The 22,493-nt window shown below is 53.7% G+C and overlaps 1 protein-coding gene across 12 annotated transcripts in view; it reads right to left on the minus strand.

The window, feature by feature from the left end:
• Positions 1–6,853: 6,853 nt before the first annotated feature.
• The window catches only part of HDAC4 (histone deacetylase 4), a 372,535-nt gene continuing 356,895 nt past the window's right edge, over positions 6,854–22,493 (minus strand). For all 12 annotated transcript variants that reach the window (XM_078328916.1, XM_035306239.3, XM_078328922.1 and 9 more), the window contains 4 exons: positions 21,291–21,424; positions 9,808–9,892; positions 8,519–8,660; positions 6,854–8,112 (listed from right to left, as the gene is read on the minus strand). In XM_078328916.1, coding sequence (XP_078185042.1) covers positions 8,073–8,112; positions 8,519–8,660; positions 9,808–9,892; positions 21,291–21,424 — 401 coding nt within the window. In that variant the 3' untranslated portion in view covers positions 6,854–8,072. The remainder of the gene's footprint in view (positions 8,113–8,518; positions 8,661–9,807; positions 9,893–21,290; positions 21,425–22,493) is intronic.

The following is a 22,493-nucleotide window of genomic DNA, read 5'->3' on the forward strand; positions in this document are numbered from 1 at the left end:
TTTGAGGCGGAGTCTCAGTCTATTACCAGGCTGGAGGGCTGTGGCTCGATCTCGGCTCACTGCAACCTCCGCCTCCTGGGTTCAAGTGATCTCCTGCCTCAGCCTCCCGAGTAGCTGGGACCACAGGCGCGCACCACCACGCCAAGCTAATTTTTGTATTTTTGGTAGAGAACGGAGCTTCACCACGTCGGCTAGGATGGTCTCAATCTCTTGACCTTGCGATCTGCGTGCCCGGGCCTCCCAAAGTGGTGGGATTACAGGCGCAAGCCACCGCGCCCGGCCGAGCTGTGCCACTCTTTTCTAAACAAAGGTGTTGGGCCTAGAAATTGGTAACAGTTGCTTGTTGTGAATGTGAATGCATTTAATCTCATTTGTGAAGATGGGTGGGGTGGCGATAAAGCATCACCACCTTCAAACCCTCAGTGAAATAACAGGCCGGGTGGCCACACCAAAGAAGGGTGCTCCTGGCCCCCCTGCCCGTCCCTCGTGCACTTAACGGAGGAACGGGCTAGGACACAGCGGATGTACAAATGCATGGATGGCCTGATTTCTTCCACAAATACACTGCAAGACAAAAAAAAAAAGCCGAGACAATCTGAAACAATGGGGAAATGAGAATGTTTGATCATGACATGAAGCTTTGACAGCAGGATGAGATACCGTGTTCTGTCGGAGGAGAGAGTCTTCATCTGTGAGTGAAGTCTACGCATACTGACAGATGGACTGATAAGATGCCCGGGAGTCCACCTCCTAACAACCCTGCTTGGGGCGAGGAGGGTGTAGACTAAACAGTTTGGGAGTGTTTACAGCTGCTGAGGCAGCCTGATGAGCACACAGGGCCTTGGAACTACTTCTCAATGCGGCTTTTTCAGAGAGAGAGAGAGAGAGAGAGAGAGAGAGAGAGAGAGAGAGGAGAGAGAGAGAGAGAGAGAGAGAGAGAGAGGAGAGAGAGAGGAGAGAGAGAGGAGAGAGAGAGGAGAGAGAGGAGAGAGAGAGGAGAGAGAGAGAGAGAGAGAGGAGAGAGAGAGAGAGAGAGGAGAGAGAGGAGAGAGAGGAGAGAGAGAGGAGAGAGAGAGGAGAGAGAGGAGAGAGAGAGGAGAGAGAGAGGAGAGAGAGAGGAGAGAGAGAGAGAGAGAGAGAGAGAGAGAGAGAGAGAGAGAGAGAGAGGAGAGAGAGAGAGGAGAACCTGAAGACCAGAAGATACTTAAACGTACGATGGATAAAGGATTAGCATTCCAAAACAGACTGCAAAGCTTTCTAGTTCACAGCCCCCACAATGCAATCTGGATCACGGAACCCAGGACCACTCATTCCACCTTTTTACTGGGGAATGGTGATGTCTTTGTCTCTCGGGATAGAGGAGTAGACCCGTTTCCATCTTCCTACTCCAGCTTGAGACAGAAAAACCCAGGGAAGCACAGTGGGACCCGATTTTGAGGGTCCTTGGGCCTTGAGCAGAGGTGACATGAGCCGGCATCCTCCCGGCCCCTGGGCTCAGGGACTGCCGGGTGTGGAGGGAGCCCTGGGAACAGGGCGGGGGAGATGGGGAAGCCGGATCACCGGCACATTCTCAGGGCAAAGCTGACAGAATTTGCTGAGTCAAATTAGACCAGTCAGGAAGAAGATGGCTGCTCCACCGGCTGGGTGGCACCCCTGGCACATTCCCCTTGGGAAGCCGCTCCCGTGAGTGTGGGCTGGCCGCCTGGACGGGCTCCTATGCCCATGGACATCGCAGAAGTGACGGGATGTGACCTCCAAGATGAGGCTATAAACAGACTGGCTGTGTCTCCGGTGCATCCTCAGCTTGCTCCTGGGTCAGTTGCCATGGGGATCCTGACAGCTGGGCCTCGAGGCGGCCCTTTGGAGAGGCCCACTGGGTGAGGGAAGTGGCCACCCACAGCCACAGTCATGTGCCTGGAGGCCACCCCCCCCGAGCCTGCCCCCTCTGCAGCAGAGCCCCCAGAGGAAACCCTAGCTGCAAGTTTGACTGGACCCCCCTGGGAAGACCATGAGACAGAGACCCTGCTGAACTGCACCCATACTCCGGACCTTCAGAAACTCCAAGGTCACGAATGTCTGCTGTTTGAAGCTGTTAAGTTTTGAGGTAATCTGTTGCAAGCCACAGGTAACTAAGATAACCAGTTAGACATGCCAATTGCATCCATAACCATTACAGAACCACAGGAGCCTCAGTGGCTACAGGCTCCAAGAACCTCTTCTTATACTGGGGCCAACTGAGCACCCCTTTACCCCTCACCATGAGGCTGTGCCTGGGGGCCAGCAGGGCCCTCTGCTCCAGAGGCCTCTTTTGGGGGGCTCAGGGGCAACCCAGGAGCCGTGGGCTTCAGTGTGTGCGGCGGTGAAGCTGCCCTTGGGTTGGCAGCTGTGATGGGAGGAGGGAAGGCAGTCAGCCTAAGGAGGGCTGAGCTCCAACCAGGCCCCACCGTGGGGCCTCAGGCAAGGTAGCAGGCACTGGGTTGTTCTAAGCTGGGCCAAGGTGGCCTGGTGCTTACACTTCCCCACACCCAACTGATTAGTCACTGGATGCGGGATCCGGGGAAGGGACATTGCTGGGGGTCAGGAGCTGTGATTGGTGCTTGGACTCCAGTCTCAGAGGTGTGTCTGCCTGGCTGTGGGCAGGTGTCTGTGGGCAGGTGTCTGTGGGCAGGTGTCTGTGGGCAGGTGGCTGTGGGCAGGTGTCTGTGGGCAGGTGGCTGTGGGCAGGTGGCTGTGGGCAGGTGTCTGTGGGCAGGTGGCTGTGGGCAGGTGGCTGTGGGCAGGTGTCTGCCTGCTGTGGGCAGGTGGCTGAGCCTGGGCCTCTCTTTGGACTTGTTCTCTCCAAGGCTGTTTCCATATCACCATGGCTTGGTAAGCATTTTGGGGGAAAAGATAACATAAAGATTTAAATTACTGGAACTTTAAAATGAAGACATTCCCAGGGGACCTAATTATACAGGCAGAGGAGGACAGGTCTGCCACTGGTCTGGGTCTAGGGGCTGTCCCCACGGGGTCCAGTGATTCCCGTGCACCCATCCGGATGGGACCCAGGGCACTGGCCGTTCAGCCCACAGTGGCCCAGGCACGCGAGAGCCAATGAGGAAGAGAGAGCACCGGCAGAAACCAGAGCTGGGAGGGCAAGTAAGGAAGTCTTTATTTACACCACAAGAGTGACAGGTTGGCTGAGTGGCACAGCACACTGGACTCCAGTGAAGCGGAAAGAAGCTGACCGTCAGAAGAGGATATCATTGGTCAGTGAAAATCCATCCACACAAAACAAGAATGAGAAAACCAAACACAAAGCCTCCACTCCACTGAGCGAAAGAAAGAACCACGGGCACGTCCAGACAATCCTAGAGAAAAGGATTAAATCACAGAGGAGGACGGCGGTCACGGCCAGTGGGGAGCCCGCACCAGGCACGGACAGGTGAACATCAGGTGGGACACGGTGTCATGACAACTTTGTTTTCTACCACATTCTGTAAGAAGCTCTTGGGTGAGTAAGGTTCAAGCCCCCGTTAGAGATGGATTATATACGTTTGTCATTCTCATCAACTGGAAAATAGTGCCCCCACTATGGAGCACACACAGCAAAAAAAAAAAAAAAAAAAAACCCAAACAAACAAAAACTGTTCGCTTTCTTTTTCTTTCAATAGGAGACTTTTAATCAATGCCAGAGACAAAGTGAGGCTGAGCTAAGAACAAGCTCAGCCTCGTTACAATGAAGAAATGGTTTCCTTTCGATGCAAAGTATAATTTTAAACCACAGTGCTCGCACAGTTCACGACTGCTCAAAGTGAAATCTTAGCCATACATCATCTAAAAGTAATTAAAAAGTCAACACAGCTGTGTGGAAAAGGGGACTCTTTCGAGTCTGCCCGGTTCTCAGTCAGAATAAACCAGCACAAAGCCAGTGAGGGCGGGCGGCGCTCGCCTGGCCCGTGGAAGGAGATAAAAGGAAACAGAACAAAACCAAACCAAATTCCTCCAAATCAACTCAAGAGAGACAGGCAGTTCACTCTGAATTCTGCGTAGTTCCCCTAAGACACTGTTTCCACATAAATACAATAAACTCTATAACTGGCATGTCACAAGTGCTAGATAAACTTTTTTCTTAATATGACAATGTTTAAGTAGTCCTTTTTATTTCTCTTACAATAAAAAGTACATTTTCTTAAGAATGAGTTCAATAAGACGCAAACGTCCCCCTCCTCTCCTTCAAGGTTTTACGGAAAAATTTCCGTCTTTTGTGTCTGCAAATGTCATGAGAGGGGAACAAAAAGGCCTTTTTCTTCTTCCCCAAAGCTGCCGAGTTTGGCGTGCAAAACCTGTGTACAATATAAAGACATGCCGGCCGTACAGTCCATGCAACCTCCAGGTGTAGGGAACTTAAAAAAATATATTCATATATATTTATATCTATATATTTATATATGTATCAATGCCCGTAAAACACGTGGGCCCAAAGTCTACAAAAAGAAGAATGGAATGAGCACGTGGCTGTGACCGGGAGAGAAGGAATGTTCTGATCAGAAATGAAAACAACCAAGTCCACTGCTAGTGCTGCAGAAATCAAACTTGCTTCTGTCTGAACCATGACAAAATGGTCCTTCCCCTTGCAAACATTTTCAAAAGAAGTAAAAAACTGAAACACCTTGACAAAATGGCCCTCCAGAACCGGAGCCCCTGGATGCTGGGGAGGGGCAGCCAGTCCCACTGGGCAACGGCCTCAGGGACAGCCGCCTGCTGGTGGGGCGTGGGCACGCTGCGGCATGGCGGGAAGCCGTGAGGGCAGGGCAGGCGCCAAAAGGCCCAGTGGCGTCACCGGGGTTTCCCTCAGAGGGATATAAAGTGCTCTCCTGCCGACTCCCAGCCAGTGCCCCCGAGGCCTCTGCAAAGGAAGAAAAAGGCTAAAGGTCCAAGGACCCACAGGGAGAGCCCTCGAAGGGACCCTCCCTGATGTGGTCCTGCCCGCAGACGCCAAGGCAGATCCTAGGCAGATCCTCCGCCATCTGCCCTGCACACTTGCCAGGGAGAAGGGCCGAGTGTGTCTTCAAAGAGAAGGTTACACAGTAATGCTCTCAGTACATTTGTGAAGCTGGAGTGAGCTGACAGATGAAATGTACCTCCCCTGCCAGGCCTTTGCACAGAGGATGTCTCCATTTGAATGAGATTAGAACTAAGTCCCCCCAACGATAACCTGGCCACCGAGCAGTCCATGTTACCCCATCATCTGCTCAAAAAAAAAAGTGAGATGATGCATTCCTCCGCATGAGCTATGGCGGGGTAAGAGGGCAGGTGGCAGGATCCCCAGAGGGCTGTACAGAGAATGAGGCCAAGGAGGCCAGAAGAGCCAGCTAGCCGGGTCCTGCCACTGCTCTGTGCCATGAATGGGGAATGGACCAGCTCCAATTGCCAATCTGGGCTTCAGAGCAAAGAGTGGCCACTAGGGAGGGGAAAGTCAAACGAGTCCCAAGACCTTTCTGCCCTGCTCTCAAACCACCGTCTTAGAGCTGCCCATCAGCAGCCCAGCGACCAAGTGAATCCAGAAATCTGCACTCATTTGGCCAAAAGTCTGAGTTACTTTCAGAAGCTACCCTGTAAACTTTGCCAAACTTCGAACCTTGGCTCTGGGTCCCTCCTGAGCACAGTGTGTCTGAATGTCTGCCCACAGGTCTGAACCTGATACCCTTTGGAATGAAACTGGTGCCTTCAGGTGCTGGAAAATAAGTCACCAGTAAGACGTGACTGTCAGTTACGGTTGAAGAGAGAGAGTCAAGACTGGCCATCCCGGTCAGGAAATCGTGTCCTCCTTGCAGGTTCACCAGGCAACAAGGGTCCTGGGTTCCTTGCAGCTACAGGCTCCAAAATCCAGGGCCGGCCATGTGGCTGCGGTGGAAACTCGAATGGTAAAGAGCCCCACGTGTGCCCCGTGAATTGCTGACATGCGTAAAAGGTCTTTGGAAAACGGAAGTTAGAATTCTATCCTGACAATGTGGTCAGAGAAGTTTAAACATGAGTTTCATTAATGCTGACTGCCCACGGCATCTGGCAAGCCTCCCGGGTGGCCGGGCATCCCAAGCGACCCTCCCTGTCCTTGCCACGGAGGGGAAAATACACCACCCTCATAATACTACTAGTGTTGAAGGTAAAAAGAGCCCTGGGCGTCTTTACATAGCTCCTAGGACAGACTAGGAAAGACACAATAGTTGGTGTCACTCGGAAAAGACCTACGGTCCCTCCTGTCACTTTCTGAAAAGAAACTCTGACGGCAACAATTCCGTATGCTACAGAAAACTCATTGTACAAAAATAAACAAAAAAACAAAAATAATTAAAAAACTTTTGAAAGTTAAAAAAAATGTACAAGCAATAATTCAGAAAGGAAAAAGATTTAGACATTATTACCATTCAGAAAATTGCTAAACGGTGAGGAAAAATGTAAAATTCATAAAACAATGCTTATTCAGGATCTTTTTTGTGAAAAATTCATACAAAAATCAACAGCAAATTTATACTCTTTGCTATAAAAACTCATTAGGTACATATGTGCATGAAGGCTTGGAGACAGAAAGGGTTCTGTTAGAAAATAATTAAAATTAAAGTACAAAGTTGTCGGGTAGTTGCCCAGTGGCGAATGTGTTGGCGATTTGAATTCTAGCCAATCTGGAGCTCGAAAATACATGAATTTCAATCAGGATCCCTTTCCATAAGCACCTTTAGAGCAAATTCACAAGTCATTCGTTTACAGGGACCTTCGCAATCTGCATTCATTTTATATATATATATATATATATATATATATATATATATATAAATGTGTGTGTATATATATATATATACTTTTTCTAGAAATGCATTATAAATATTTTATCAAGATTTCATAAGAATCAAGTTTCTTAGCTTGGAATACATTGGAATATATATTATACACATATATATTTATTTATACCTAAAATTTAAGCAATACTTCATGCTACTTGCTTTTAATAAAAAGCATTCCGATCGGAGCACTGCAAGTGTGCCTACCACATGCTTCACGACCAGATGGAGATGCTCAATCGCTATGTGATGTGTGACAAGAGAACACTTTGGATTCGTCTAAAATTTGTTGGACTTCAAAACCTCCAACGGGATTTGCCACTTTTTTGGAACTACCTCCATTTTCCTTAAACAGCAATAAAGCAAAATGGGGCCCGGCGGGCTACAGCCCCTGGCCCCGGAGATGATGGCCGGTGCCCGAGCTTGGGGCTCAGGCCAGGTCATGGGGCCAGCACTGCCAGCCTTAGCTGGCCACAGGAAACTGTCCCACCAATTCCTGCTGTTTATTTTTTCTTAAGGCATTGTTCCTCAGACTTCAGAAAACCCAGCCACAAAAATCCACCAGAGCAATAAAAAAAAGGCACAAACTCGCATCTTCCGATGGCTTTGAGAAACTCAAGCCAGCTTCCCCAGGCTCACACTCCTGATTCTGTCCGGTTTTGTCTTCTTTAAAGGTCACTCTGTCCCCCACCTGGGTGCAGACCCCCCCACTGCACACTGCTATGGTTCACAGCGGCAGGCCACAGCCGTAGAAAACGTTCTCTTTTAAAAAAAAAATAAGCTACAAGATGAGTCGAGTGGTTTACACAGAGACTGTGGAGTTGCGTGTGATAATCAAACTTTAAGCACCTGTTTTAGTCAAGTTTGTTTTGCATTATCAGATCTCTGATGCTCATTTTCTGTGCCTCGCGTCAACGGAATTCAGCGGCTCGGCCGCTCGTCGCCGCAGGCTTCTTTCTACCGCGGCGTCCCTCGCGGGACCCGCCAGAGTGTGCTTGGCTTGCGCGTGTCCGAGTGTCTGCGCGTCAGCCGCATCTGTCCCGTGCTCCCTGTGAGGCCGCCACGCCCAGGTGTGCATGTGCATCTCGAACCTGTGGGCCCAGGCGGCAGAAAGGCTTCCCATGGCTGTCACACGCCAGGTGTCCCTGGGTGCTCCGAGAGCCCCGTGGTGGGACGCAGGCGTGACACGGGAAAGTTTCTTGGCTGAGCTTCAGGACAGACAGACAGACAAGAGAACAGCAGCTTCGAGGGGCGCTACAGGGGCGGCTCCTCTTCCATGGGCTCCTCGTCTGGTCTGTGCATCCCGCAAGAGAAAGAGACAGGGGCGTGGGGCACATGCCCCGCAGCAGAGAGAGAACAGAACGTGGGTTAAAGGCCGCGCGCTGCCCCAGCTGCCAGCCTAGCCCAGGTGGCATCTGTTCAGGGCCTACTGCTCCTTATGTGTCTCTAAGGGGCTTTGGCACTGGATGGAGGGGGCCACCTGGCCTGTTTCTAGTCTGATGGGCATCCCTCTCCCAGGGCCTGCCCTGCCAGCTTGGTAGGGCATGTGCCATAAAGGTTCTGACCCTGCAGAGTATGTCACTGGGCACAGTGGGGCTGGGTGGGCCTGCAGGCGGGCGGCAGGGCAGGTAGGCGGTGGGGCAGGCGTGCGGCGGGGCAGGCGGGCGGTGGGGCAGGCGGGCAGCTGGGCAGGCGCTCACCTCTTTTCGGCGGGCTTCACGCCCACTGACAGTGAGGCCATGGCGGTGACCGTCTCGGCCTCGTCGTTCTCGCAGGTCTGAGCCTCGATCAGAGAGCGCCCCGCCGTGGAGGCTGCACGTTGTAGGCAGCGCCAGTACTTGCCTGGGGCAGGGAGAGGAAAGGTGTTCAGTGACTGCAACTCCGCAGGAGGCTCCGTGGCCTGGGACGTTCCTGCAGGACCCTGAGCCTCAAACGACATCGATCCCTTGTGATTTTTGAAGCAGCCCTCTTCGAAGAGGCACGAGGCAGGCAACTGCATAGCTGCAAACTCACAAAGACCAAGAATCTCTGGAAATATTTCCCCATCGTGAGTGGCTGGAGACCCTCCAGGAGCAAGCCGGCCTAGGACGGCAGACGGACGGTCTGGTGGGCCTGATTTTCCATGCTCACGGGCCCCTTTCTGCCCTGGGTGGCCAGGAGTGGGGGCTCCCAACCTGCTGGGCTGAGCCTTCCCATCTCATGGAGCAGGTGAGCTGGGGGATTGTTGCTGGGGCTGAGGGGTCTTCTGCCTGGGCCCTCACAGAGGCTGGGGGTGGAGGGGTACTGCACCAGGTACAAGGAGGGCTGGGCTGGCCCAGGGTCAGCTTCAGGGCTCTGAGGCCAGGACTCCCCCACACAGGGAAATGGGAGCCAAGCTCTGGACTGTACCTGCTTGTGTGGACAGTCTCAACCTTCTGGGTCATCTCAAAGGCAAACTGGGCTTGTGATGACAGGGTGTGGGAGGTGCCTCTGAGATAGGCTGCGTGCCATGCCCCTGCAGCCAGGACCCTCTGCTTGAGGGTCAGTGCCGGAACGCAGAGGGCCTACACCCTGCCTCTCTGTGAGGTCAAGCATTCTTTCGGCTCAGGACGTGGGCTTTAGTGGTCCAGGGAAGAGGCTGGAGTCCCCAGGGCACAGGCTCACAGCCATGGCCCCTGCTGCTAGCTGGGGACCTGGAGCAAGTGACTCCACACTGAGACTGTCTAGGCCTTGATTCTCCAGACCTGGGAGATGGGATGATAAAACCACTCCATCAGGCTGTGGGAAATCCAGTCGGGGTTAAATGTGAGTTTCTACCAGCTCACAAAATGCAGCTGAAAGCCAGGGCTCCTGCTGCAGGCCTGGGGAAGCAGCCGGTGTGGGATGGAGGGAGCTGGGGGCATAGTGAGACAGGGATGGGGTGTGGTGGATGGGGATGGGGGCATAGTGGGACAGGGATGGGGCCGCCACCAGGGCATGTCCCCTGTGAGCATCCAGCCAGACAACTTACTGTGGATTTCCATGACCTTCTCCATGGAGCGGACAGCATTGGCATTGGGTCTTTGCTGTAAAACCTTTTCCGGAAGGGGATCAAGCTGGAAGAAAAGACACAGGAATATGAAGACTGCCGATACAATCCGCACGTGCGTTAGATGGCGGTTCCGAGACAGCAGCTGTTTCCCGGGCAGAGTCCCTTGTGGGGTGCATGTGCCCAGGGAGCAGAAAAAATGACTTTAAAAAGCCAAATGTGCTTTGGGGTTTATAAATTTTTAATAAAAGTGGATTTATTTTCTTTATGTATTTTTTTTTAGGACACTGTAAGGTGTATTTGTGGGTTCCTATAAGTAGCAGGAAGAAAGCCAGTCCCAGGAGTGGCCTGTCACCAGCATACCAGCTCGGAATCTGCCACTGAGGCCACAGGGTTACATGGGGGGAGGGACGCTTATCCCATCACTTTTCTTTCCCTTGTCTTTTCTTAATAAGTAAGAGTGTTTAAGTATCCCCTGATCTTGGTTTTCTCCCAGGACAGTGGAAGGTGGGGTCAGGGGAGATGTAAATGGAAGAAGTGGGATCTCTCACAGAGGGAATCCGTCACACCGAATTTTTCCCTAAGCACTGGCAGCAGATAAAAATGGGAATAAGGTGGGGCGTGGTGGCTCAAGCCTGTAATCCCAGCACTTTGGGAGGCGAGGCAGGTGGATAACAAGGTCAAGAGATCGAGACCATCCTGGTCAACATGGTGAAACCCCGTCTCTACTAAAAATACAAAAAATTAGCTGGGCATGGTGGTGCATGCCTATAGTCCCAGCTTCTCAGGAGGCTGAGGCAGGAGAATTGCCTGAACCCAGGAGGCGGAGGTTGCGGTGAGCCGAGATCGCGCCATTGCACTCCAGCCTGGGTAACAAGAGCGAAACTCCGTCTCAAAAAAAAAGGGAATAAGTTTATAGGTAAATTACAGGGCAATAGGGCAAAGCAGAGCATTTACAACACAACAGTTAAAAATGGTTGATTGGCCAGGTGCGGTGGCTCACACCTGTAATCCCACTACTTTGGGAGGCTGAGGCTGGCAGATCACTTGAGGTCAGGAGTTCGAGACCAGCCTGGGCAATATGGTGAAACCCCACCTCTACTAAAAATACAAAACTTAGCCGGGTGTGGTGGTGTGCACCTGTAGTCCCAGCTACTTGGGAGGCTGAGGCATGAGAATCGCTTGAAACTGGTTGGGGGAGGCTGAAGTGAGTCAAGACTGTGCCACATCACGCTAGCCTGGGCAACACAGTGAGACCGTGTCTCAAAAAATATTGGTTGATTGAAATAGGTTATAAAAATATAGAAATACAACAGGAAAAATCTGCTGGGTCTAGAACAAAGCTGGACCTCACTGGGGAGGCCAGAGCACCATGTCCCCAGGCGTCCTGGGGCCAGCCTTGGGCTATGCAGGCTGGAAAGGATGGGTGAGCCAGGACAGATGCACATTAGCAGCTTGTCCCACAGAGGTCATCAAAAGGAGCGTTTGGTTTTAACTCTGGCTTCCAGGTAGAGGTAAAAAGACAAAGGGACCCTGAGAATCTGCCTGGTTCTAGACACTGTGAGTGGACAGCTACTACAGACAGTGGCAGCTCCGCCAGGCCAGGGCCCTGGCAGAAACCACTGCAGGGCCTCATCTGAGGCACACATCCCCACACCAGGTTTCAGATGAACGCAGCTGGTTAACCTCCAGGAAGCATGAGCTCCCAGTCACAAAAGCCCCAAACAACACGGAAGCAGCCAGCACGAGCCTGCATCAGGAGAGATGAGTGAGGTCCCCAGTCCCATTCTCCAATGAAGGCAAGCGGGGCTCCTCGGAGCACGCTCAGTCCACCACTGGGGCAGGGAAAACACAAGGAGAGCCTGGAGCACCTTGGGGAGTTGGGAAATCAGGATATGCCTGAAGGTTGAGGGATGGGCCGTTCTGAAAAGTGCCCTGGGGCCAGAGCAGGAACCAGCTGAGCAACAAAATAAACAACTCGGTATTGAAACATGACCCAACGTGTAAGACAGATATCCAGGAGTTCACAGGGATAGGAATAAATGACCACATGAATACACAGGGAGTAGAGACAAATCCTTGAGAATCTCAAATAGCGCACGCACCTACCCCCTGTCCAGGAGGGGGGGGCTTAATGCCTCCCCAACTCTGTCCCCCGAGTGTGCGCTGCACTGAATGTGACTTCCTTCTAAATATATTTGGAAAGGCGGTAAAAGCGTAACCTGATGGAGGGACCCGAGCGAATGATGAACGTTGGTGAGCTGTACTGGCAGCACATGCCCTGACAGGTGACTGGAGCTTCAGTGCTGTGATCTTCTTCCCCAAAACACAGAACTAAGAGAAGACGCTCAGACAAACGCAAACTGAGGGACGGTCTGCAAAATACGTGCCCAATGCTCCGTGGAGAACGAGGAAAGATGGAGACAAAAGACAAAATGGCTGACTGTGACGGGTGGTCCCGGTAGGACACTGAAACAGAGAAAGCGCGGTTGTGGCAAAGCTGGTGACAGCCGAGTTCACTATGGAGTAAGTCACAAGCCGGTGTTGGTTTCTAAGTTGTGACAAGTGACTCCGGCCCAAGTCAGACATTCACAGTAGAAGACATGTTCTGAGGGGAATAAGGAGCTTGTATGTGATCTCTGTAATGTCTTTGTAAATCTTAAAACTACCCAAAAATGGAACATTTACTAAGAATGTACATTAGATCCTTAAAGACTGCAGTTGTTGAAATTACCAGTTAGAAATTCTAAGAAGTAAATATGCCAAGTATGTGTTAAAAATACAGGACTTATCTGTATGATCAAACAACCTGAGGCTTATGAACCTGACCTGGAGGGTTGAGACCCTAGCAGGGGAAAACCCCAGGGATGCATACCTACGCATCATCAGAGTAAAACCGCAGGACATCAAAAACAAAAAGGAAATTCCAAAGGCTGCTAGAGAAAACAGAATCTTCCAAGGAGTAGCCATTACCCACACACCAACTTCTTAACAGCAATGGAAGCAGGCAGACAGTGGCTTAACATATTCAATGCGTCAAGAGCAAATCCTTGTCAACCCAGAATTGTTTATCCAGTGAAACTATCATCCAAGAACAAGGGTGAAATAAAGGCCTTCCCCGTAACGAGTACAAGCTGGGGAAGCTGACCACACAAGTCTTTTCCCGAGGGACACTGCAGTGGGTGCGTTCTACTTAAGGCGGTCTGAAAATAATCCTAGAAGACAGTGTGAGAAACGGGAAGAAAGGACGAGCCAAGAAAATGGCATGAGTGCAGGAGAGCCTGAAGGAACAGGGATGACATCGAGAAATAATAATGGTGTCTAATCAGTGCAATCAAATGAAATGCCAGCCAGTGATATAACCTAGGACGGGGCTCGGGCTGCTGAGTTTAGTACAACAAAACCAAAACCATTCACGGCCCTGGTTACACGTCAATGTCTGATGAGTAGTTAGGCAGTAGAAGGAGATGCAGCTGGGTGCTCTGTGTTTACGCTGACACCCTAATCGGGGCTCGCCCAGTCGGGGCTCCGGTTTGCATGGAGGCAGGAGTGAGGGTGCGGACTGTATTGAGAACACATGCTCTGATTGTTAAAAATAATGAATGAAAAACAAGAAAACAGGTTTTGCATCTTTGGACTCAGTAGAGGGAACAAATGGAACGTAGGAAACCCTCAATTATGCCGAAGAAGGGAGAAAAGAGAAGGCAAGAGCTTCGGAAAATGGGGACAAACAGAAGCAAGTAAGATGCATCTGAAAAAGGGAGCAAGCCCGCAGCAAATGACCCACGTTTCCACTCAAAGCAGGGACCACTGGACTGGACACAAAAATAATCTACCGTCCAGGCTTTTGCTGTTTATAGGAGACACATCTGAAACTTCAGGGGAGGCTGAAAGTCACACAGGAAAAGGCAGCTGGGGTCACATCTCCAGTATCTGGCACAAGAGATGTAACGGAAAGAGCATTACTGGATATACAGAGTTCACTGTGCTGTGGGAAAACTTCAGCTCATCACAGTGTCAAATGTCTGTGCTTAGTAAAGCAGCTTTAAAATGTCTAAGTAAAAATGGGCAATGGAAAGGAAACGAGAGTACACGTCCCACCATGGTGAGAGACTTTGGCAGACAACCAGCCAAAAATCAGTCAGGAAAACCAAAATATGAACAATACAATTAGCAAGCTCTGCTTAATGAACACAAACAGAACTCCGAGAAACAGACGGAGAAGACACATTATCTCACACACATGTGGAATGTCTCTGCAGGCTGACCACGTACTGGCCTGTAAAGTACGTCTCCACACAGAAAAATGCCAGCCAGACCTCCTCTTCTTACCACACTGCCATTTGTTAGAAATTGACAGCAAAGAAGAGAGCCATGAGTCCTTACATTTGGAAATCAGACAACACGCCAACTCATGGGCAAAAGAAGAAATCATAATACAAATTAGGAAATGCTTACAATTAAAAAATAATGAAAACCGCTACCTATGACGATGTCACATGCGGCTGAATGCTATGCTGGAGCCATGCACACCCCTAAACGCAGAGAGCAGGAGACTAAAAAGCAATATTCAGTGTAAGAAGGTAGCAGGAAAACACAGCTGTCCTAACGCAAGAAGGAAAGAAAACAGACGGAAAAGAAGACAAATCAATTCTGAAAAGAAACAGGGTGCTGCCGCTCAAAGGGGGTTCTCAGAAGCGCCTGATTCAACGGACGGAGGAAACCCAGGGGGCACACAGGGACAGCCCCGGGATGAAGAGGGGCCCCGGCTGCAGGCACAGCAGAGATGTAAGGTGGGAAACTGGGGACACTTGACTCTTGCCAAGAAATCTGAAGAAATTCAGGTTGAAATGAATTTTCTGGTAAAACCTAACTTTTCAAGATTAAGAAGGAATGGGAAACTCGAATGGACCTATAACCGTTAATGTCACTGAATCCCTAACTTAGAATTTTCACGCAAAGTAAACCTGCAGCCTAGGAGAGTCCTCTCAGTCAAGGAACAGATGATTCTGCTCCTAACGCCGCTCCTCCAGAGGACAGGGAGAACTCACACACCCAGCTGCCAGCCACCAGCCTGCAGACGGTTCTCCCAGGGGCCTTAGACCCACCCACCAGCCTGCAGAACAGTTCTTCTGGGGGGTCTTGGACCCACCCAGGCCCCTCATACTTGTAGTTCTCGAGACTGAACGTGGACTGCGCTGGGGAAAACGGTCTGAGATGCGGAGGCCACAGGCTGGCCACCGTGGCTCTGTCCCCGTGCCCCACCAGTGGAAACAGGGCACCCTTCAGAGCTTCAGCTCAGTGTGTCACACGGCACTCGCTGTATGAAATTCAGGATGGGGCGTTTCCTAGAGGGGCACGCACATGGGACTCCACCCACCTGGCCAGCTTTCCGAGGCTTGGGGGACTGGTTCGTGGTGCCCCGGGCCTCTGCCGTCCCCCGCTGCCTGTCTGTAAGTAGTAAATCCACTGCACAGAACACGTGTGTGGGTATGTCTTCCCTAGCTCAAACAAGCTGGTTGCCAATGTGTGGAGAATCTGCTTCAGGGCACTGCTCCCCCTCACCTTTATCTCTCCTTCCCTCCCTCTGTCCGTCTGTCTAATTCACCCCACTAAGAACAGGAAAAAGGCAACCCAATAGAAAAATGGGCAAGAGACATGAACTTCACAAGAAGGGAAAGTCCACGTGGCTCATAGGCAGATGAGGGCTGCTCAGCCGTCGCGGTCATGAGGAAGTGACCTTGGAACCCTGCCAGTGTTACCCCCGTCCAGCTGGCAGAGATCAAGGGCAAGAATGCCAAGTGCTGCTGAGGTGTGCTCACGCCACTGCTGACAACAGCTTCAACCCTTTAAAAAGCAGCTTGATGTTATCTCCTAAAGGTGAACAGACACGTCCCGCGCCCCCCCTTCCTCTCCTGGACGTTTTCCGGAGGCACAGCCACCTAGGTGTTTTGGGGGCTTGCCCGGGAAGTTCATCACAACTCTGTCTGTCACAAGCAAACCTGGAGCAGCCCAAACCTGCCCTGGTCCGGGCCTGTGCAGGATGTACGCAGGCAGCTTTACAGAGGGGACCCCAGGGACGGGGGAGCATTGAGATGTCCCTTATATCGCAACACTCAGGTAACGGGCCCAGAGAGGGGGCCCTGCTGTGTGCAGCCATAGTTCCTTCAACTCTGAAGGCCACGAAGCTGGGCTCTGCCTTCCTGAAAGTCCGCCAGGGAGGCTTTGGCAGCCCATATGGAAAGAGGAGCCGACTGGAAACACAGAGTGGAACCCGTGCACGCCGCACACGGCTGCATGCAGATAAAACAATCACTGCTGGCATGGAGTGTGGCCAAGTGTGAGAGTGTGGGGTGTGTGTGAGCATTCATGTGTGTCAATGTGCGTGACAGCACGTGCTTGTGGGGGTGTGTGTGCATATGTGAGACTGTTTAGTGCCTGTGTGTGGGCACGTGTGAGACTGAGTGCAGTGCCTGTGTGTGCACATGAGACTGCATGTAGTGCCTGTGTGTACAAGAGGGTGCCCCTGTGGTGTGTGCATGTGTGACTGTGGTGTGCGTGTACAAGAGGGTGCCCGTGTGCGGTGTGTGAGTGTGACAGGAAGCATGGCTGGAAGCAGGCAGCCAGCTCTCAGGTTGATCCCACTCAGTCTCTCACACACTTGGTGTCTGTTACCCCATTAGAGCTGCTTCACATCCACACCTTTCACAACGCATCAGAGTGTAGCTGGTGAGCTAAATCCCGGCGGAAAACCTTTTTCCACACAACATCCCACCTCCTGCTCCACAAATGTCTTCCAGGAATCCTGGAGTGGGTTGAATGAGCTGGTGACTTGAACACTGAAATGCCCCGTGACTAATGTAGAAACCCGACCCAAGCAAAAACCTGCCTTGGGCATGGTCTCAGATGGGAGAGATGGCCCTTCCCCGGCCTCCCAGGGGCATGGCCTGAGCCACAGTTCCCTGTGGGGGTTTGGTGCAGGGTCTTTGATGGAGGCTGGCTGGAGGCCGGACTCGGCCCTGTGCCCACACGACTCCATGGCCCGTCTACACTGCAACATGCAACACCCGATGGTAACCTTCCACTGCCCATGCTCACCGGCAGCTGCAGACAACTGAACATGGAAACTGCTAAATAAACTGGTCGCCGAGGGCAGCAGCGGCCTGCAGACATGCGCGCTGAAGACAGAGGGGTCGCTCTGACCAGGGAGCAGGGACGCTGAGGCCCCTCTGCACTTCGTGTCCCACACACCCGATAACTCAGCCACTTCCGCAGCCGCAGGGTCCCTGCAGGCCGCTGCCGTCAGAGCTGGCGGCCCCGCCTGTGCCTGCCAGGTCGCCCGGCACACTGTATATCAACCTTCATCAAAGGCTGCCGGGCAGAGGAGCGGGGTCCAGGCCAACTTCTGTGCATTAAAGAGATTTTTAAAGAGACCTTGATAAAAGTAGTGCTTCCTGCTTTTTGATGTGTTTAAGAGGAGATTTTTCTCGTTAGAAGAGCAAACACGCATCAGGAAGCAGGAACAGGCGGCAGCTGGAAGCAGGTTCTCTATTGTTATTTAAAATAACCAGCCAGAAGAACCGTAGGGCTCCAGGATGGTGGGGAATAGGTATGTCAGTCGCCCTTTAAGTGGAGCAAAAAGTGGGAAGAGACTGTTTTATGTGGGGAAAGGACCTGTAAAGTGCTCTGGACGTTTTAACAGCAGCCTGGGATTTCATCAAGCCTGTCACTGGCTGTGGCCTGCTGCGGGGATGCCACCTGCACCTTTGATGTGCTGTGATTTATGTTAACCTCAACATGATCCCCGACCCACAAAGAGGGCCAGGAGAAGGCGGGGTATGTCCTGGTACCCGCAGCCACTGCCCACATCCCCTCTCAGCACCCCTCTGGCTACCACAGGCCCCCATGATGGCCCAGGAAGCAGCAGCCCAGGTGGCAGGTCCCACAGGGATCCCCCTTGGTGATGCGGGTCCCGCCCCTCCCCTCGAGGCCCTGATCTTGGCGGTGGCCTGCTGCTGCTCCTCCAGCAAAGCCTTGAACACTCCAGGTCTGCTGTGCCCGGGATGACGTGCCTGGGGTGACATGCCGGGGATGACGTGCCCGGGGTGACATGCCGGGGATGACGTGCCCAGGGGTCTTGCTCTTTAGTGGGTCATAGCAGCGTTCCCAGTCCCCCAAGCCAGGGCATGGCCCTGCAGTCTTTAAGACACCACTGTCAGCTATTGGCAGGTGTGTGAGGGGACCTATGCACCTACCCCTCAAAGATTCAGGGGTTCTGGGGGCCCAACAGACCACCTCAGGCCCAGCCATGCGTCCCTCTCTCTGCTTTCCCCCTCTGCCGCGTGTTCTCAGCTTGGCCGGCTCAGTGTCCCCCACGCCCTCTGCAAGAGCCCAGCTGTCCTCCCCTGAGGTGCCTGCACCTTTGGGCTCTTACTGACCCCCAAGGTCACTCTGCCCTTGGCGTCTTCTACTTCCTCAAGCCACTGAGCCTCCCTCCTCTCTGGGACACCCCTGCAGTGCTCACTTCCCCGACCACCAGCTCCCTGGCTTCCCATGTCTGGGTCAGGGCCCGTGGCAGCCTTTAGGCGAGCCAAGGCTCAGCGCTGCCCATCCTGGGCCTCCCTCAGCAGCTGCCTGGTCACTGGGGCAAGGCACCGAGTCCTGTTGCGAACCTGCAGTCCTCACCCGGCCCTTAGATCAGGAGTCACTGCAGAGACACGGAGCTATGCGGGTTCTAAGGAAGCTGCCCTCTCTCACGGGTGGACCCTCTAACGGCAAGGGCCTGAGGAACATGGCAGCCGCCCAGCGCCCTGGCTTCCTGGTCTGGAACGGCCGCTTGCTGTGGCGGGCGGGCTGTGTGTGTCACCTGGAGATGTTTCTGGCATGCTTGGCTTTCAGGCCTGAGTCTGAACAAGACCTTTCCTGGAAAATAAAGCTGGTTTCTCTCAGAGTGAATCTTCCAACATTTAGGATTACAGAGCTGACCTATCTGGAAAAGCCATGGCAGCAGGCCGGCTGAGGGCTGGGGGAGGGGGCAGAGGACACTCCCTGCTGCTTCCAGTTCTGGCCCAGTGGGAGACAGACCCCTGACTGGGGAGGCCCTGGCTGGAGGCAGGACCTGCAGCCCTGGTCCCCCTCTGCCATCTCTGATGCTGCCCCTCGAATCAGCCTTGATAGAAGGGGAGGGAGGAAGGTTCTGGAGCCTTGGCGGCCTGGGGCCCTAGGAACATGGGGGTCTTGACTACTCACAGTAAGACTCTGCTCTCACGAGGAGACCCAGGCCAGGAACGCGCGGCTTCCTCTGCTACAGCAGCACCCAGTTAGCAGCAGGGTCCCCATTGTTCCCAACCTGCTTCCCAGGGACAGAGGGCAGTGGCCGTGGAGGAGGGAACTGGCTGTGACCAGTGGGATTCCTCTCGTAATGGGGTTAGCAGTAGGGAAGACACCCTTTTGTTCTAACGTTCACAGTGAGAATTCCGCAGGTTCGGGATTCTCTTGAAGGATGCATCTGGAGGCTCAGGAAGAGCACATGTGGGACACTCAGAATGACAGCCACCCCCCCATGTGGTGTCACACACTTTAGACACTCCCCGGCTGGACGTGACATTGGCTGCGGTGCATGAGGCATCCTCTGTGAGGCACCCTGCCCATGCTGAGGCCACCGCAGACCGTGGCCAGAGAGCAGACTCTCGCCCTGCAGTTTCCAGACAATGCCAATGATGCCTGCACACCCGACCCCTTGAGCGCCGTGCTTCATACAGGGGCCCGTGGCCTCCCATGAGGCCTGACGTGTCCCCACCACTCGTGACCCCGAGTGCCTTTGGGCGCTGCCCGCATCTGCACAGCACCCGGATCTGACCGTCGTGGAGTGAGCAGGGCCAGCTTTCCATCGGGGAGGCTTGCACAGGAGTGTCCTGGGATGTTGTCCCTGCTTCCCCTCTGCCCACCCCACAATGCCAGGCCAGAGTGCCTGTCAGCAGGAGCCATCAGACACCAGAGCCGGGCGCATGCGGGGCACCTGCGAGTGTGTGACCACCTGGCTGATGAAGAGAGGGCCTAGGGACCAGCACCTTGGTCTGGAGTGCCCGCGGACAGGCAAAAGGCAGCACTGACCCAGTGGCATCTGAGTTGCTGCCCCACTGATTTCCCAAATACAGGGGGCTGGGGAGAGCTTCTTATAAAGACAGGTGAGATGGGATGGTAGAGTGCTGCCTTTTCCTTGAGCCGAAAACGAGGATGCTGCTTCCAGAGGAGCCCCCCAGAGGGTGGGGGATGAGCACCAAACAGGGGTGAAAAGGCAAGTTTCCTGCAAACCGCTGAGTACCAGGACACCCCCACTAAGTGCCCTGTCACCCCGACTCTACTGAGACTGTCCTCAGGACTGCCGGGCTGGAGAGGGTAGTCCCAGAGGGCACAGGAGGCAGACTCCCACCCTGCCCCTCGGGGCAAGGCCTGTGAATCTGGTGTGCTTAGAGCCTCAGGCACTGCCCTGCTGTCCACTTGCTGTGGTCCTGTGATCTGGACACACGGCCCTTGAGTACCCCACGCGCCAGCTGGCTGTTCTCAGACCTGCACTGGCAGCCAGACAGAGCTCCGTGTGGGGAAGCCACCGACTGAGTCATGCTGTGGTAATGTGGACTCACACCCAAAGCCTGTGGATGGACTCAGAGGCTCAGGAAGTGCACGAGAGAAACTCAGAATGAAAGGTCCCCTCCACCTGGTATCACACACTTCAGACACTCCTGGAGCTGGATGTGACATCGGCAGTGATGGCCCTGCCTCCTCCCCCGACCTCGCAGGCCCACAGCTGGTGGGCCGTGCTGGGAGCAGGGATGCCTGGGCCCCAGGATGGCACCGGAATGGAACACTGCAGGTGGCACTCTCGCCCCAAGCCTCTGGAACATTCTTCTTCTCTACTCAGGTCTCGGAGGCCTGGCTGTACAGACCACGGTATCTCTGACTCCCTTCGGCAGTGTCGGTGGGGACGCAGCACGGAGCCCTGCCCCTGGGGGCTCAGGGCAGCAGACAGGCCTGCTGGGCAGAAGTGCCCTAGTCCGCCTCAGGACCACTGACTGGGACTCATGTGAGGATTCCCTAGAGAAGTCGTCTGTCCACAGAGGAAATGAAGAGAGTAAGAAAAAGAAAACCTCTGCTCATAATGTGTTCCATGTAACGGACACAGAGGGATCACGGCACTGAAAGGGCGCAGCCCCCCTGCAGCGGACCCCGAGCCATCTTCTCACCAGAAAAGGGCTCCTTCCAGTCCTGCCCCACCTCTTCCAGCCACAATCACAGTTCTGCCACATTTAGAGGTAAGGGCAGGGGGAAGCAGTGCAAGGCGGAGCTGCGAGCATCCACGTGGTCAGAGACTGACTGCCTTTCATGCTCTGGGGCCCTCAGGTGGCCAGGCCACAGCCCCGAGCCTGTCAATATAGAGTCCCGTGGGGTCTCTGGGGTCTTCGTACCTCATTTCCCAGCAAAGCAGAAACGCATGCTTCGGAGGCATCGCAGATGGCGGTCAGGTCGTGGCCTCCCTCAAGGGCCAGGACAATCCGGCCACCAGCCAGGCCCATCAGCTGCTTCGTCAGGTACCCAAAACCTGCAATGGGAAATAGGAGAGTGTGTGGTGAACAGGAGGCTGCATAGTGGACGGGGGGCCACGTGGGGGCCAGGGGACCGTGTGGTGGACGGCAGAGCCACGTGGTAGATAGGAACCAGATGGTGAGGCCACACGGTGGATGGGGAACCACATGGTGGATAGGGGGACTGCATGGTGAACAGGAGACGGCATGGTGGATGGAGGGGCAGAGTGGTAGATGGGGGGGCATGGGGGTGGGCTGTGTGGTGAACTGGGGGGCCGTGCGGTGGACGGGGGTGCTGTGTAGTGGACAGGGGGGCATGTGGTGGCCGGGGGGGGGCAGCATGGTGAATGGGGAAGGCCGCCCAGAAACGCACCTCCTGGCATCACAAGACCAGGGGGCTGGGGCAGAGAGACACATGGCGAGGCTGGGTCTGGTTTCATAAGTTAACTGAAGAGTTTCGGTTTTGCGTTTCCTCTTTGATGTGTTTGAGAGTAGGAATTATGGCCTCAAGGCTTTGATTTTTAATCAGCAAATCATCTGCTCAAGGAACAAGGGCAGCCAGCCCCACTCAGAGGCTGCAGGCCACCTGCCCTTCGGCCACCCCCAGAGGGGCTGTGACCACGAGAGCGTGGCAGGGCCAGCCGGGCTCTGGTTATCTGCATACTCTCAACATGTGAACACGTGTGCACAGGCTGTGTGTGCTCCTGATGGGTTCTCCCATATCCAGGTCTGACCGCCTGGCTTTGATCAGGAGCCACAGTCCCGCCATGGCACCCACATCACTCATCCTGGGAGGGAGTGCCTGGTGGGTGAGGATAATCACCACCCTCAGCCAGGCCAGGCTGGCACTGATTAGAGAGCTGGAGCCACGCAGCACTGATTAGTGGCCCCGATCATGGGATGACGAGGCTTAACTTCCCAAAGCCTCAGCTCGTCCCGTCTGATGGAAACAAACAGGGGCTTCGAGGCAGCTGTGGGGACTGAGGAGGAAGCTGAAGATGTGGTGGCCACGGTGCTCCGGGCCAGGTGTTGTGGGGTGCTGGGCAGAGTGGGAGCTCTCTGCCCTGTCCGGTCACTTTGCCAGCC

The sequence above is a fragment of the Callithrix jacchus genome, chromosome 6 (assembly GCF_049354715.1).
Source record: "Callithrix jacchus isolate 240 chromosome 6, calJac240_pri, whole genome shotgun sequence".
In the NCBI taxonomy this organism is placed as follows: domain Eukaryota; kingdom Metazoa; phylum Chordata; class Mammalia; order Primates; family Cebidae; genus Callithrix; species Callithrix jacchus.